This window comes from Dryobates pubescens, chromosome 1 (genome assembly GCF_014839835.1).
Source record: "Dryobates pubescens isolate bDryPub1 chromosome 1, bDryPub1.pri, whole genome shotgun sequence".
Lineage (NCBI taxonomy): Eukaryota > Metazoa > Chordata > Aves > Piciformes > Picidae > Dryobates > Dryobates pubescens.
The window spans coordinates 57,531,303-57,544,672 of NC_071612.1; the positions used below are offsets into that span (position 1 = coordinate 57,531,303).

Here is a 13,370-nt window from a genome sequence, read left to right on the forward strand (position 1 = left end):
AGCTCTAATTATTTTAGTAGTATATTTTTATGTTAAATGACTGATTTTAGGTAAATTAGGATGTCTGTCAGATGTGTTCTAATATGTTTGCAGAGCTATGAAGTAACTATGGGCTAGGGTGGAAAAGCATTGTCCGTGTAGGCAGGCAAACGAGCCTGCCAAATGTCTATATATCATAAATGTCTTCAATGTACAGACATAAAAGCAGAATGAAGACACAGCCATTAAAAAGGCAGTAATTTTTGAGTATCACATAATTTAGACACTTTAAGTTATTGAAATGTCAGTAGTTTATTGTACCTAATTCATTAATACAATCATTTGGGATTCACTTATGTCTCTCGCTGTGCCCCAAAACAGAGGCTAAAAGTCTGTTTAAAATGCACAGACTCAGCTTCAGCAGTAAAAGTCCAAAATGCTTCTCAAAGTATGGAGAGGCAAAAAATTACAACTTTGCTGTAGTCCTTATAGGTAATGTGTTCTTGTTTGATTGTTCATGTATTAAAGCAGGACAGAGAGATCTGGTAAAGACCAAGTGAGTTTGGTTCCCAGTTACTTGTCCATTTGCCATGTTAGGTGACATCTGTATAGGGAAGATAGCCTATTGCTTGGGCCTCTAAGCAGGACTGCAAAAAAACCCCCAAACATAATTCTGACAAATACCATGCTACTGCTTTCACACTTCAGGGAAAAAAAAAAAAAATCTTTTATGTGCTGAATTGGCTTTTATTAGTTTGCAGGTCCTGTTATGTTTCTTTCCTACCCAGGAGCACTTATAATGTGTTTAAGCAGTCAAAAAACAATCCTAAGGTGTAGTGTGAATAAAAGGGGGCACCACAGAGAGGTGGAGACGAAAGAATCCACTTGATTGTAGTACATGGAAAACTGTGACAAAATACCTTGTGTGAAACGTGAGACAGTGATACACATAAAGAGTTTTTACTTCTTTTTATAGCTGCTTTTTTAATATTTTTTTTTTAAATTCTCACTTTTTGTTATCTTTTTTTCCCCTAATCAGGACAGAATTTTACCCTAAGGCAGTTAGGAGTTTGTGAACCAGCAACTCGTCGAGGACTGGCATTTTGTGCGGAAATGGGGCTCCCCCACAGAGGTTACTCTATCAGTGCAGGGTCAGATGCTGATACTGAAAATGAAGGAGTGATGTCTCCAGAGCATGCCATGAGACTTTGGGGCAGGGGGGTCAAATCAGGGCGCAGTTCCTGTCTGTCAAGCCGTTCCAACTCAGCCCTCACTCTGACTGATACCGAACATGAAAACAAGTCCGACAGTGAAAATGGTAAGTTCTTACACATATGCTTGTATATAAATCAATGTCTTATTTGCTGGTTTGGTTGACACTTGATGATTTTAAATCTTTAAAGGATTAAAGGAATGGCGTAACTTCCCTACCCGCTCCCCTTCCTCCCCCCGCACCCCAAGAAGTCAATATTCAGTATCAGCCCTAACTAATGCAAGCTTTGGGTGTGATGTTTTAGCTGTGATTTTGAAAGGGTTTAGTCACAGAAAAGATTAGTTCTGTTTTATCTCAGGACACGTCACCTGTTACTATTTGGGGACCAGCTAAGTGGTGATAAAGTTGATCCCCAAGACCAACTTGCAATCAAAGGTTTCTGTGTAAACCCTTCTTCAAGACATCTTGGATAAGTAGCAGAATCTTAGAACGGATGAATGAAAATTAAGAATGGTTTATTAAAACAAATTCAATTGTGCTTTAAACTTCCTAGTTGATTAGAGCAATTGGAATTGTTGGGAAGATGGACATGTGGCCTTTGATGTGCCTGGGGGACTGGATTACTGTGCAATTAAAATCTGAAGAAAAAAGGAAAGTCTAAACAGCAGCTCTGTAGGATGCTTGGTATGACCATTGTATATCAAGGCTCAGTGTTTAAATTAAGAGATTACTACAGTTGACTGATTCATTTTTAAAGCTTTTCAAAAATTTTAACCTCCACTTAAGGGTGTGAGCTGAACCTAATGTAGTGGTGAAGGCTAACTGCACAGATCTTCAAAAACATTTTATCTTTAACGTTTTTACTTACAGAAGATTTTCAACTTTACCAGCATTAAAATGATTGTTCTATTACCTTCATAACTTTCTATATGCCAGATTCAAAAGAGGGATAAAGAAAAATGAATAAAATTTTAAATGAGGGATGGCTCTTGCCTGCATATCTACATGTAATTTTATTAATTTAGTAACCTGTGTGCTCAACTGTGTAAAAGAGCAATTTAATTTCTGTCTTTTGGCAACAGCTGTAACACATTGTGAAACAGCAATGTAATTGTGGTAGATATGTAGGTATGGTATTGCTTTTAACAACAACAACAAATAATATTCAGTCATACCTGTTTATCCTTTTAACTTCAGTTTGAGAAGACAAAACCAGTTATATTATGTCTTGTCTTTCCCCTGGTGGCTGGTTCTGACTGAAGATGCCTGTGCAAGACAGCTGTCTCAGATGGGATCCTCCTTTTTGTGTTGGTCTTAATGCTGAATGATATCTGAGGACACAGCTGTCAGTGTTTGCAGGTGTCTTGACCCATGCTGGGAAAACTTGTTTTGAGTTGTAGTGCGAGTTTTGGAAGAGAAGGACAGGAGTACTTACCTACCTCCTTTTGGTAGTGGAGTTTCTGTTGGACCACCTAGAGATTTGAGCAGTGAAGTAAACTAAAACAAAAGTTTGAGCATTAGGATGATTTTCCTTTTGAAAGGTCTATGCTGAAATAGATTCTCTTGAGCCTTTTGTAAAACCTGAGGTTAATGACCTTCAAAATACATCTCTCTATATACATGCATGCACACAGAGTGTTTCTTTAGAGAGTCATATCTTTATGTTACCAAATAGGTGACTGCTACAGAAGTGCAGTCGTTTTGGTATGCTTTTTATAACCTTTATCTTTACAAATGCCTGATTACCATGTACCAAAATGTCCTCCATGAGTTTAAAGTTAGATTATATTTTTTTTTCCATGTGTGAGATGACTGTGAATATATTAGAAAAGTCATTATTCTGCAGTGATTAAAATTATGCAAAGAACATCTGATGCTTGACTCAACTTCAAAGAAGAGTTTAGTCGCTGAAAAGGATTACTGTTGATTTATTTATTGATAGGGAGACCAGCAGTCCAACTTTAGAAGGTACTGGGACTGCTGTGAGGCTAATGAAATTTTGATGGCTTGAGAGTCCCCTAGGGTTATGAAACATGTAACTTGGACCGTGTCATGGGTCACCATTTCAGTGAAGATTTTACAGAAGTGGTGCAAAGCCTAATCTTCTTCGGTATTTTTCTCTGGATTTTTGCATTCACTGAACATGGAAGACTTGGCTGAGAGACAGTTTTATACACATAGTTGGATCTCAGTATGTTAAATGTTCAGAGTAGAACAGAAAATATAGTTTAAAAGCCAGGCAAGCTGTATCATCCTGGCAGGCCCAGGCGCTCTTATCGAAGGACCAAACTGCAGTTGAGAGATTTGTTAATTTACAGCCTGAAGTTTATAGTTGTGCCTGTATACTGTTAAAATCTGAATCTGGTGAGACTTTCAAACCAGAGTTAGTTAAAATGAATCCTTGGTACTCTACTCCCTTTGCCTGGTGTGTGAAAGCTTCTTGTCTGATTTTTGATGGAACAATTTCACAGGGAAATGCATTTCTATGGAGATTGTTTACCTCTAAGGTAGATAAGGAGCAACAGATTATGATGAGCAAAACACAACATCAGATCATACTATCATCACCTTAAGGCTTCAGTTCTTGAGTGATCCCACTCTTCAGCCAGTAACACTATTCACTGTTTAAATAATCTGTTGCCATGAGCAGACTTTATTGGATTCAGTGGGACCATTCGTGATGAACTGTGACTTACCCTACAGGCTTATGAACTCCAAATTAACCATTTGTTAAATTTACTTGAGGTTTTCATTTTCACATTAGGCAAGAAGCGTGGGATCAAAACACCAATTCCTTTCCTATTCTTCCAGCTGTTATGTGTATTTGATCTTCTGAAATGGTTCTGGATTGTGTATCCTTCAGGAAGGCAAAACTCAAGGCTCTGTGGCATAGCTACAATGAATAAGTGGAAATAATTTGTTGAAGATGATGCTTATTTGTTGAAGTCTTATCATCATGCTTCTAGGATCCTACAAAAGCAACCCAAATTTGTGAATAATACTGGCAGGGGTAGAGGTTTCTTTAAACAGATAACATTGCACAGGATTAAGTTGCAAATTTTTACATATAAGAAGCTATGAATGCAAACAGAACTTTTTAATCTTTTTTTTTTTTTTTAATCTATGTTAAAGAAAACCCCAGCATCAGAACTGTTTATTAAACAGAGTCCATGTACGTATTCTTACATCAAAGTTTTAGGTTACTGCTCTGTGAATCATTCTGAAGAGGAATATTTTTCTTTGAGCTCATTCAAGTTCCACGTAATGACTCCTGGCATCGTATTCTGAGAGATTTGTCATGTCAGTCTCCCTGGAGGAGGACCTGCATCTGTTAATCTGGGCAACCTACCAGAGTTACTTAACAGTATGATGTATCAATTGGAGCACAATGAGCATGCATGTGCTTCTTCAGGCTTTCTTCTCCATTCCCCTTGCAAGTTATTTCATAGGTTATTTCATCAAGACACTTTTGGTAGTAATTGCACTAGGAGCTGTGGCTTTGAAATACAAGCAGCTTCTTTTTCACATCCTTGCCAGTAACATTTGTTTTTAAGCTATTCTAAGATTCCTAATGATTGTCTTTGAAACTTGATAAATATGCCAGCAGAATATGAGCTAGAAGTTGTAGTTACGTAGTTGCTTAGAGGGTAAATATTTTTTTTAAGGTATCTTAGAATCCACTTATTTAAATTATTTTTAGGTCCACTGAACTTCTCTTGGCGCTCTGGATATGTGTGTCACATAGCTGATTTTGCCCACAGTCACAAAGACTAATTGGGTGTACAGAAAATATTCTGATGCTGTTAGAATATGGAGCTTATTTTCCTTTTTAGTGGAAGTATTGCACTGATAGGGATTTGTTAGAAGACCGGAGGAGATCGGGGCGTAACAAAACAAAAAGAAAAGGAGAGAGGAATGTGACAGCCTCAAGGCAGTTGTTCTGAACTGGTTAAATTATTGGAAACTCAGACCTATTTTTCCTAGGTACAGAAAAGTAGATCCTGCAGGTAGAGTGTTCATTGATGACGATTTCCATAAAGAGAATATAGAGATTTATCAGCTGTAAGGGCACCTGCTTGCTTCCTCTACAACTTCAGTTTCTGAAGATAGTATTCCTGTGAGCCTAGTATTCTCTTGTCCTTCCAGAATGGTGCATTTGCTGGCATTCAGATCGTTGAAAACCAAGAAATGCATTGGTAAGAATCTTGTCAAGGCATTTTAAATCTGTTCTCTCTAACCCAGTACTTATATACCAGAACTCTGCATTCTTAAATAAAGCACATCATTCAGGAGTAGTGTTGCACTCTTTCACCTCTTTGTCATCTTTCTTCATGATAAGGCAAAACTTCACTTAGATGAACTCTACTGAACAGGAGCTGCTTGGTACCTGCTAGCCAAATGCTGAGCCTACTGATCACAATCAGCCATATAGTTGATGACTTGATATTCGTCTTACTGTCATACCAGCATTTACAGCTTCTTCACTCTTTCCTACGGTATTCCATCCAGCAATTATATACTTCTCATTAAGCATGTCAATATCTCTTAAATCCTGCTTTGCCACTGAGAACTTTATGACCAGGAAATCGGTCTCTGAAATATTTTATACCTAAACAGACATAGAATTTTTTCTTTGGTTACAGAAACATGGAACAGAAATCCATACACCAAAGTAGTCATCCCTGGTTTTCTGCAATATTATCGCAAGTTTTCTCTAGTTATGTCAGCTTCTGTTATGTTTGTAGCTTTGTGACTATATTCAGTACATTTTCTTAGCATTCACTGTTAATGTAATGGAAAATAATGTTGATAATTCAGTTGGCTAGTGGTAGCCAAAGAGGGAACAGCTGTGTTGACTTTTTTACAGTAACCTTTTGTGATCTCCTGGCCTTCAGAAGTTTGCGTTGGGGACAAGTGTGAGATTCCAAAGAGCCATCTTAATGATATTTTTGTGATGGGAGTCTGTTATAGAACATCAGGCCAGAAGATGAAGCTCTTTGGAAACAGCCAAATTTTCTGATGCACAGGAACCATAGGCTTAACAACAGCTGATGGTAATAAAATTAGAATTGAGGTCTGCAAGGAAAAATAATCTAAGATGAAAATATTAGAGAATTCACTCTTAGTTGCTAAGTGTATAAATCCTTCTGAAGTTAAGGAGTAGTGAAGGAGGTATTTAAAGACCAACTGTTACAGCTCCAGCTTTCTCCAGAGATCTGAACTTCAAGGAAGAATTGTACAGAAAATTGAAGGAAGGCCAAATTTCTGAGGAGCTCACAAAGATGGAACTGGGGGATTTGTCCAGTCATACAAATAAAATTGAGACATAATCAGTAAAAAAGGGAAGAGCTGTACAGAACAATTCATGAATGCTAAGAAAAGGGAAAAGAGGGAAGAGATTTATTGCTAAACAGTGAAGGCAGACTGGTAATATATTGCTGATATGTTTTCTTCTGCTTGTTTTTGTTTTAGCATTTGCTACTTGAGTAACTGATCACAGAGTTAACATTTGTACTATTAAATAAAGGATTAGAGGTTACTTAGGTAAATAAAATTTGTCCTGCATGTATAGAGTGTCTGCAGCCTCTGGGCTTTTTATGACTCATGTCTGAGAAATTATTGATGATGGATATGCTTCTGGAAGGCAAAACGAAACAAACAGGACAACTTCAGAAGGGACAAAGAGAAGGAGGAGGAATCTACCTAATGTAAGACAAGGAAAAAAAATAAAATTAAAAAAAACACAAACAAACAAACAAACAAAAAACCCAAAACACCAAACCAACAAAGGTTTCTGTTTTGTAGCAGTAAGTGTGTGTTTGTACCAAATGAGTCTTACCAAGATAGTGCAGGGTACTCCTTGCATTTTTTGAAGGTATGGCAAACTTTATGTTCTAAAAAGCCATCCAGAACCTTCCTTCATTGACATCACCTTTCAAGGAATCACAGAGGTGCCTTACAGTGACATTGATCATCTCTGCCAGCACCTGTGGATGCTTCCTGTTTGGTCCCCTGGAGCCCAGCATGTGTAAGCAGTGCCTATCATCTCAGTGTTCCTCTGCACTTAGCAGGACTTCTCAGTTGTAGTTAAGCTGTGGCTTCCCTATCCACCGTTGTGCGTGCCTGGGAAACATTTCTCTATTCCTTATCCCTTCTGGGCAGCCATCAGCTGAAGGTCATAGTGGTTATTTATCAGCAGTGTTTTCTGTAGTATGTAAGAGGTTCTTCCACAACCTTATAATTTGTTTTTTTATACAGTGCCACTGAAATCCTACTACTGCACTGAGCAGCACTAACACAGAAATACTGTGCCTCTGTGATTGGTTTGGGAACTGTATTTTGAGGAAAATTCCAGCCAACTGGAGGTTTAGAGAAAGATTAACAAGAATAATTAGAAGTTTTAATCACACAACACTAGAAGAGATTGGGAGGGTTCAAACTGTGCTAAACATGTACTGCCTAGCTGCTGCTGCAGTTACAGAAGCTGTGTATAGCAAATAGGACCAGAATCAGACAATGCAAATAGCAGGAAGTAAAAGTTAGCTCAGATGATGGCATTCCAGGATTAACTCAGTAAAAAAGATTGCTGGGGACCATGCAAATCACAGAATCATGGAATGCATTGGGTTGGAAAAGACCTTTAAAGGTCATCTGGTCCAATCACCCAGCAGCAATCAGGGACATCCCCAACCGGATCAGGTTTGTCAGAGCCCCATCAAGCCTGACCTTTAATGTCTTCAAGGATGGGGCTTCCACCACCTCCCTGAGGAACCTTTTCCAGTGTTCCACCACCCTCACAGTAAAGAACTTCTTTCTAATGTCCAATCTAAATCTAATGTCCTCTAGTGTAAAACCATTGCCCCTTGCAGAGTGCTATAAGCCTTTGTAAATACTCTGCAGTTTTCTCATAGGTCCCCTTGGGGTACTGAAAGGTCAGCTGCTGGACCCACTCCATCAGGTCCATGTTTTCATGTGTTGGGGGCCCCAAATCTGGACACAGTACTCTAGGTGAGGTCTCACCAGAGCAGAGTAGAAGTAGAGTGGCAGAACCACCACTCATGTTCTGCTGGCTACACTTCTTTTGATGAAGCCCAGGGTGCTATTTGCCTTCTGGGCTGCAAGTGCACCTTGAATCGTTAATCGTCTATCATTGTGGCAGTTCGGGCTGGGTGCCTCTCACTACTGCTGCTGCCATACAGGGTCCACCTCTGGTGCCCCAGGTGTCCAGCCCAGTGGGTGGACACAGGGGTTTGGAACATAAGCCCTATGAGGAGAGGCTGAGGGAGCTGGGGTTGCTTAGCCTGGAGAGGAGGAGACTCAGGGGTGACCTTATTACTCTCTACAACTACCTGAAGGGAGGTTGTAGACAGACGGATGTTGGTCTCTTCTCCCAGGCAAGCAGTACCAGAACAAGAGGACACAGTCTCAGGCTGTGCCAGGGGAGGTTCAGGCTGGATGTTAGAAAAAAGTTCTATACAGAGAGAGTGATTGCACATTGGAATGGGCTGCCTGGGGAGGTGGTGGAGTCGCCATCACTGGAGGTTTTTAGGAGAAGACTTGATGGGGTGCTTGGTGCCGTGGGTTAGTTGTTTGGGCGGTGTTGGATTGGTTGATGGGTTGGACGGGATGATCTTGAAGGTCTCTTCCAACCTGGTTTATTCTATGTATTCTATGTATTTCATACCCATAATGTCCTGCTCCCTATAAATCCATCTGCAAGGTCTCACACTTCCTCTTTCTTCCTTTGCTGTTCCTGTGGGAGATGCTCCCTATCTGATAGTGGAAAGGGAGTTATCTCAAGTCCTCTTGGGCCTGTCTAGGCCTAATGCCAGGAGGAGAAAGGGGAAGGACAATCTCAGATCTGGCCAGCTGAGATTAGCCTAACAGTGGAGCGGGGGAAGAGCAAGCCCTGGGGGTTTTGGGTGTACCCTCAGGTGGGGAGAAGGGGAGTGCTGGGAGGCTTCTGGGTATGCTTTGGGATCTCCTTTGTCACTGCACTTGTTCCTTTCTGTAAAACACTCACTACTTTTTCACTTAAACTTTCCATCACTTCTGCAATCCATTTGTTTGAGTCTCATTTTTCTGCCCTGGTGGGAGGCAAGGGAGGATCTGCCTCAAACTGAGACAACCATACATTCCAAAACAATTCTGAAATGTTGGTGTAGTTCCTGTTGAAGCTGGTTTGTGGGAGAAGATGGACCCAAAAAATTCTTCATTTCCCTTTTGGTTTTGTTTTCTGTGAGCCAGTTATTCAATCCAAAAGCCTGATGACAAAAAATGAGGGCTATAAAAATGGTCTGTAATTCACTATAATTTTTATATTTGTCTTGTGGGGTTTTTTTAATGCTAACTGAAGTATAAAGATACTGCTGTTCAGTCCCCCTAAACAAAAGATATTCTTCTGGATGTACCTGAATAAGAAAACTTTATAGAGCAACTTTTTTTTCATTTATGTTTTAATTTTGAGGCTGCCATGAAAGTAAAGCCTGCTTTCCACATCTGATGATCTCTGCTGTTTTGATTTGAAATGTGGTTTTGATGTCCTTGAAAAATCACACTGGCACCAGTAAATAGTTTTAATTACTGTATTACCAACAGATTTGCTGAATCAGGTTTATTGACGTAATTATCACTTGAATAACAAGGGAAAAAACCAACCATCTGTCAGAACTGTGAGACTGTTTGGCTTGTTGTTATTTGAAAGTGTGTTTCTCAGCCCTAAGTTTCTTCATTGCATAGAATCCTATAATGGTTTGAGTTGGAAGGGACCTTCAAGATCATTTAGCTCCAACCCCAATGCCATTAGCAGGGACACCTTTTATTAGACCAGGTTGCTCAAGGCCCTGTCCAACCTGACTTTGAATGCTTCTGGGACTGGAGCCTCCACAACTTCTGGGCAACCTGCTCCAGTGCCTCACCACCCTCATGGGGAAGAATTTCCTCTTCATGTCTAATCTAAATTGAGCTGCTTCTACTTTGAAGCCATTACCCCTCATCCTATCACAACATGCCTTTGTAGAAAGTCCCTCTGCGCTCCTCTGTGGCCCTGCTGAAATACTGAAAAGCTGCTGAAAGGTCTCCCCAAAGGCTTCTGTCCTCCAGGCTGAGCAACACTGACTCTCTCAGCCTGTCTTCAAAGGAGAGCCCTCACATCATCTTCATGGCCTGTGCTGGCCTTGCATGGGAATTTGCAAAATACTTACCAATACCATAACTTCTAATTTAATTCTTTTTTTACAATTGTGCACCCACAGAATCATTAGGAAAGATAAGGGAGAACAATTAAATGAATTATGGATTTAATTATGAGTATGTAAATGGCTACAGGCATTTCTTTCACGTCTCCTGTAACAGCATCCATCCTGTAAGAGCATTCATAATAAACAACAGTTTTGGAGTTTGAAGGTTCTGTGCAGCTGCTGCACCAGGGTTGTGCTTCTGCTGGTGAATCCTTCCCTGGGGGACAGTGGCTGCTGACTAGGTATGTTTGAGACAAAATGTGTCTAGTATTCACAAGAGAAAAAAAAGCAACTGAACTGGGAAATCCTGGTTTCAGATTGTCAGGCTACAGTAGAGATTGACAACAGGCTGATTTATTTGCATTGCTTTTTGTCTTTTGTGATGAAATAGCCATATGCACACATTTATGCATCTGTGTTTTGCGTATATATGGCTATCCTTACAGGGCCTTTTCTTACACAGTTTTATTGCACAGCTTATGCAGAGTTTTCTGACAGATTAACAGGCAGGGCTGAAGAACGGTTTCTTCTTCAAATCTGAAACATTTCCGTAGCAAATACGTATACATGCATAGGCAAAGCAAAGCTATTCTGGTGTTACACACTCTGCCATTGACCTACGGTATGCTGGAGGAAGAACCTGATTTCCCCCCTGCCCCCCTCCAAATCACTGGGGTTTTATAAACATAATAATTCTGTAAACTGCTTTGTAGTTCCAAATGAAGTGTTTTGTATAATTGCTAATGAGTAATGCTATGAAATCTCAATCTGCACCTGTGGCAGACAGTCCGAAGAACTTGGGTTGCTTTGTCTCTGAAAAACTTCAATTTCTTTTTGTGGTGAGTTTCACTGAGCAAAACTGTGTTGGTCACCCAGGCAGTTTGCAGGAAAACAGCTGAAATTAGATGTCTTAAGATGCTTTTTGGCAAAAGTTAGGTCTTGGAGGAGGTTTCAGAGTTGTTTTTTCTGCCTGGTGTTGAAGGTGGATGTTAAATGTAATCAAGGTAGTTTACAATCTTTGAAGTTCTTCTTGAATAATCAAAGTTTCCAAGATGCCTAGGTCAAAAAGGCTTTGAAAGGAATGGTCTCTATCCTCACTATTTGGTTAGATGAGTAGTATCAAGTCTCCTCCCAGGTAGAGTTAATAAACAGAAATGTTCAAGCGGCTAAGTTCTTCATTGTGTGATTGATGTATGCTCTACAAGGAGATTTATTTAAAATTGCTTAAAAGCTGCACTTGGTGGGGAATTCTGCTGCCTGCTCCCTTAACTACTTCAGCTGCCTAGAACATAGGATGTCTTTTTCATTAACTGTCTTTGTTGCTTGCTTGTTCACTTGCTTTCAGTGGAGTTCTGTTATATTGTTTTGTAAACTCAATATTGCTGGGTCCTGGCTGCTTATTGCAATTGAGATGAGATTAGTTGCTTTTGTTAATAGGCCCCAGACTTTAAATTTATAGGGACTAGGCACCATCTGCTCTCAATTAAAGGTCCTGAGCTCTGAAATTAATTCCTTCCATTGGTCCATTAGACTCAAATCTTTTTTGACCTGAAGTCATGATAAGGTTATATTAGCATCTCGAGCCTTGCAAAAGTGAGGAGTTCACACAGGGACAGTATTCGGTGTTCCTTTTAGTCCTTGTATCAGTGTAGTTAGAAGGCAGAAAGCAATGATTGTTTTTCCTTTTTACAGGTAGAGTGAGTTTTAAAAAAGCATTTGGAGATTCAGGGCTCACATCCTCATGTGTTGTAATAGCATCTGTGCTCCTAAATCATTGAAAACCTTTCCCAGAAAAATGAAATTAATATAGAAAATGTTGACTAAATTCACAGAAAGACTTGAAATAGAAGTAGGTTGGGTGTAGAAGTCCATTGTTCCCAGACTTATATTTGCTCCTTAGATTAGCTGCATTTTGCCTCAGCTGTCTTTCATTGCAGCTACAAAATGATAGGGGTGCTTAACAGAAATCTTGGCTCTAGAATTGTTCTGCCAGTGCTTTCACTGGATTTATCTGTCCTGTGGTGTGCAAATGTTGCAGAGGAGAAATGGACGGATGCACAAATTGGTTAACATTTTTGTGGTTGTAATTTTCCCCCACCTCTTTTAATTTCCTTTCTGTATTTAACTGAAAATTCAGGTTTGCTGTGTCAAAATATAGAAGGGAATTCTGTGGAGTGGAGAGAAAGTATAGCCATAAGATTTTTTAGTTCTGAAAGAAATGCCAAATAACTATGCCAGTTGGTTAAATTTAACATCAGTTCCTTATACACATGACAATGTATTTCAAAAGTTTCAGGATCTGATAGTTCCTTAGCAGAATTTGGCTTCATTTATACAGAGCTAGTAATTTTCTGGAAGACAATTTGTAAGATTATTGGTTTTGAGACAAAAATCTCTTACCCAAAATGCAGTTTAATAGAATGTTTTGGGATCTGCTTGCCGTTAGGCTATGAGTAGAAATAAAGAAGGAGAGAATTCATGTGCCTGTTTTTAAGCTAGCCAGAACATAAAAAATGTAGCAATGCTTGACTTCATACAAGGAGCAAGCAAAGTCAAAGTGACTACCTTCACAGCGTGGAAGGAATGACTTGTGACTGCTTCACCTAAGTGCTGCTCGTTGACCTGTCAGCCAGAGGTTAAACTCAGGAATTCAGCTTTTTATTACTCTTTCTCAATATTTTCTGTAAGTTGATCTAACTCTCTGTCCAACTCATAAACTTCTTTTGCACAGGGCAGTGAGGATACGATATCTACTCCCAGTGATGCAGAGGTTTATACCTTCAAGGTTGACTGCAATGCCATTTCCTTCTGCCATCTTGATGCTGCCAAGGCAGTTTTGGGTAGTTGTGTCATTCCTCTGTTGTCTTTCAGGTTGACAAAAGATGGTCATACCTGACAGCTAAGCCCTGTGACTACCGGCTGAAAAAGGTGGAAATCCT

General features: G+C 39.7%; 1 protein-coding gene across 1 annotated transcript in view; it reads left to right on the top strand.

Annotated features, from left to right (window-relative positions):
- TENM3 (teneurin transmembrane protein 3) overlaps nucleotides 1–13,370 on the top strand; it is a 481,887-nt gene that overhangs the window by 173,126 nt on the left and 295,391 nt on the right. Inside the window, exon 4 of the mRNA XM_054166328.1 lies at nucleotides 1,019–1,297. Coding sequence (XP_054022303.1) covers nucleotides 1,019–1,297 — 279 coding nt within the window. The remainder of the gene's footprint in view (nucleotides 1–1,018; nucleotides 1,298–13,370) is intronic.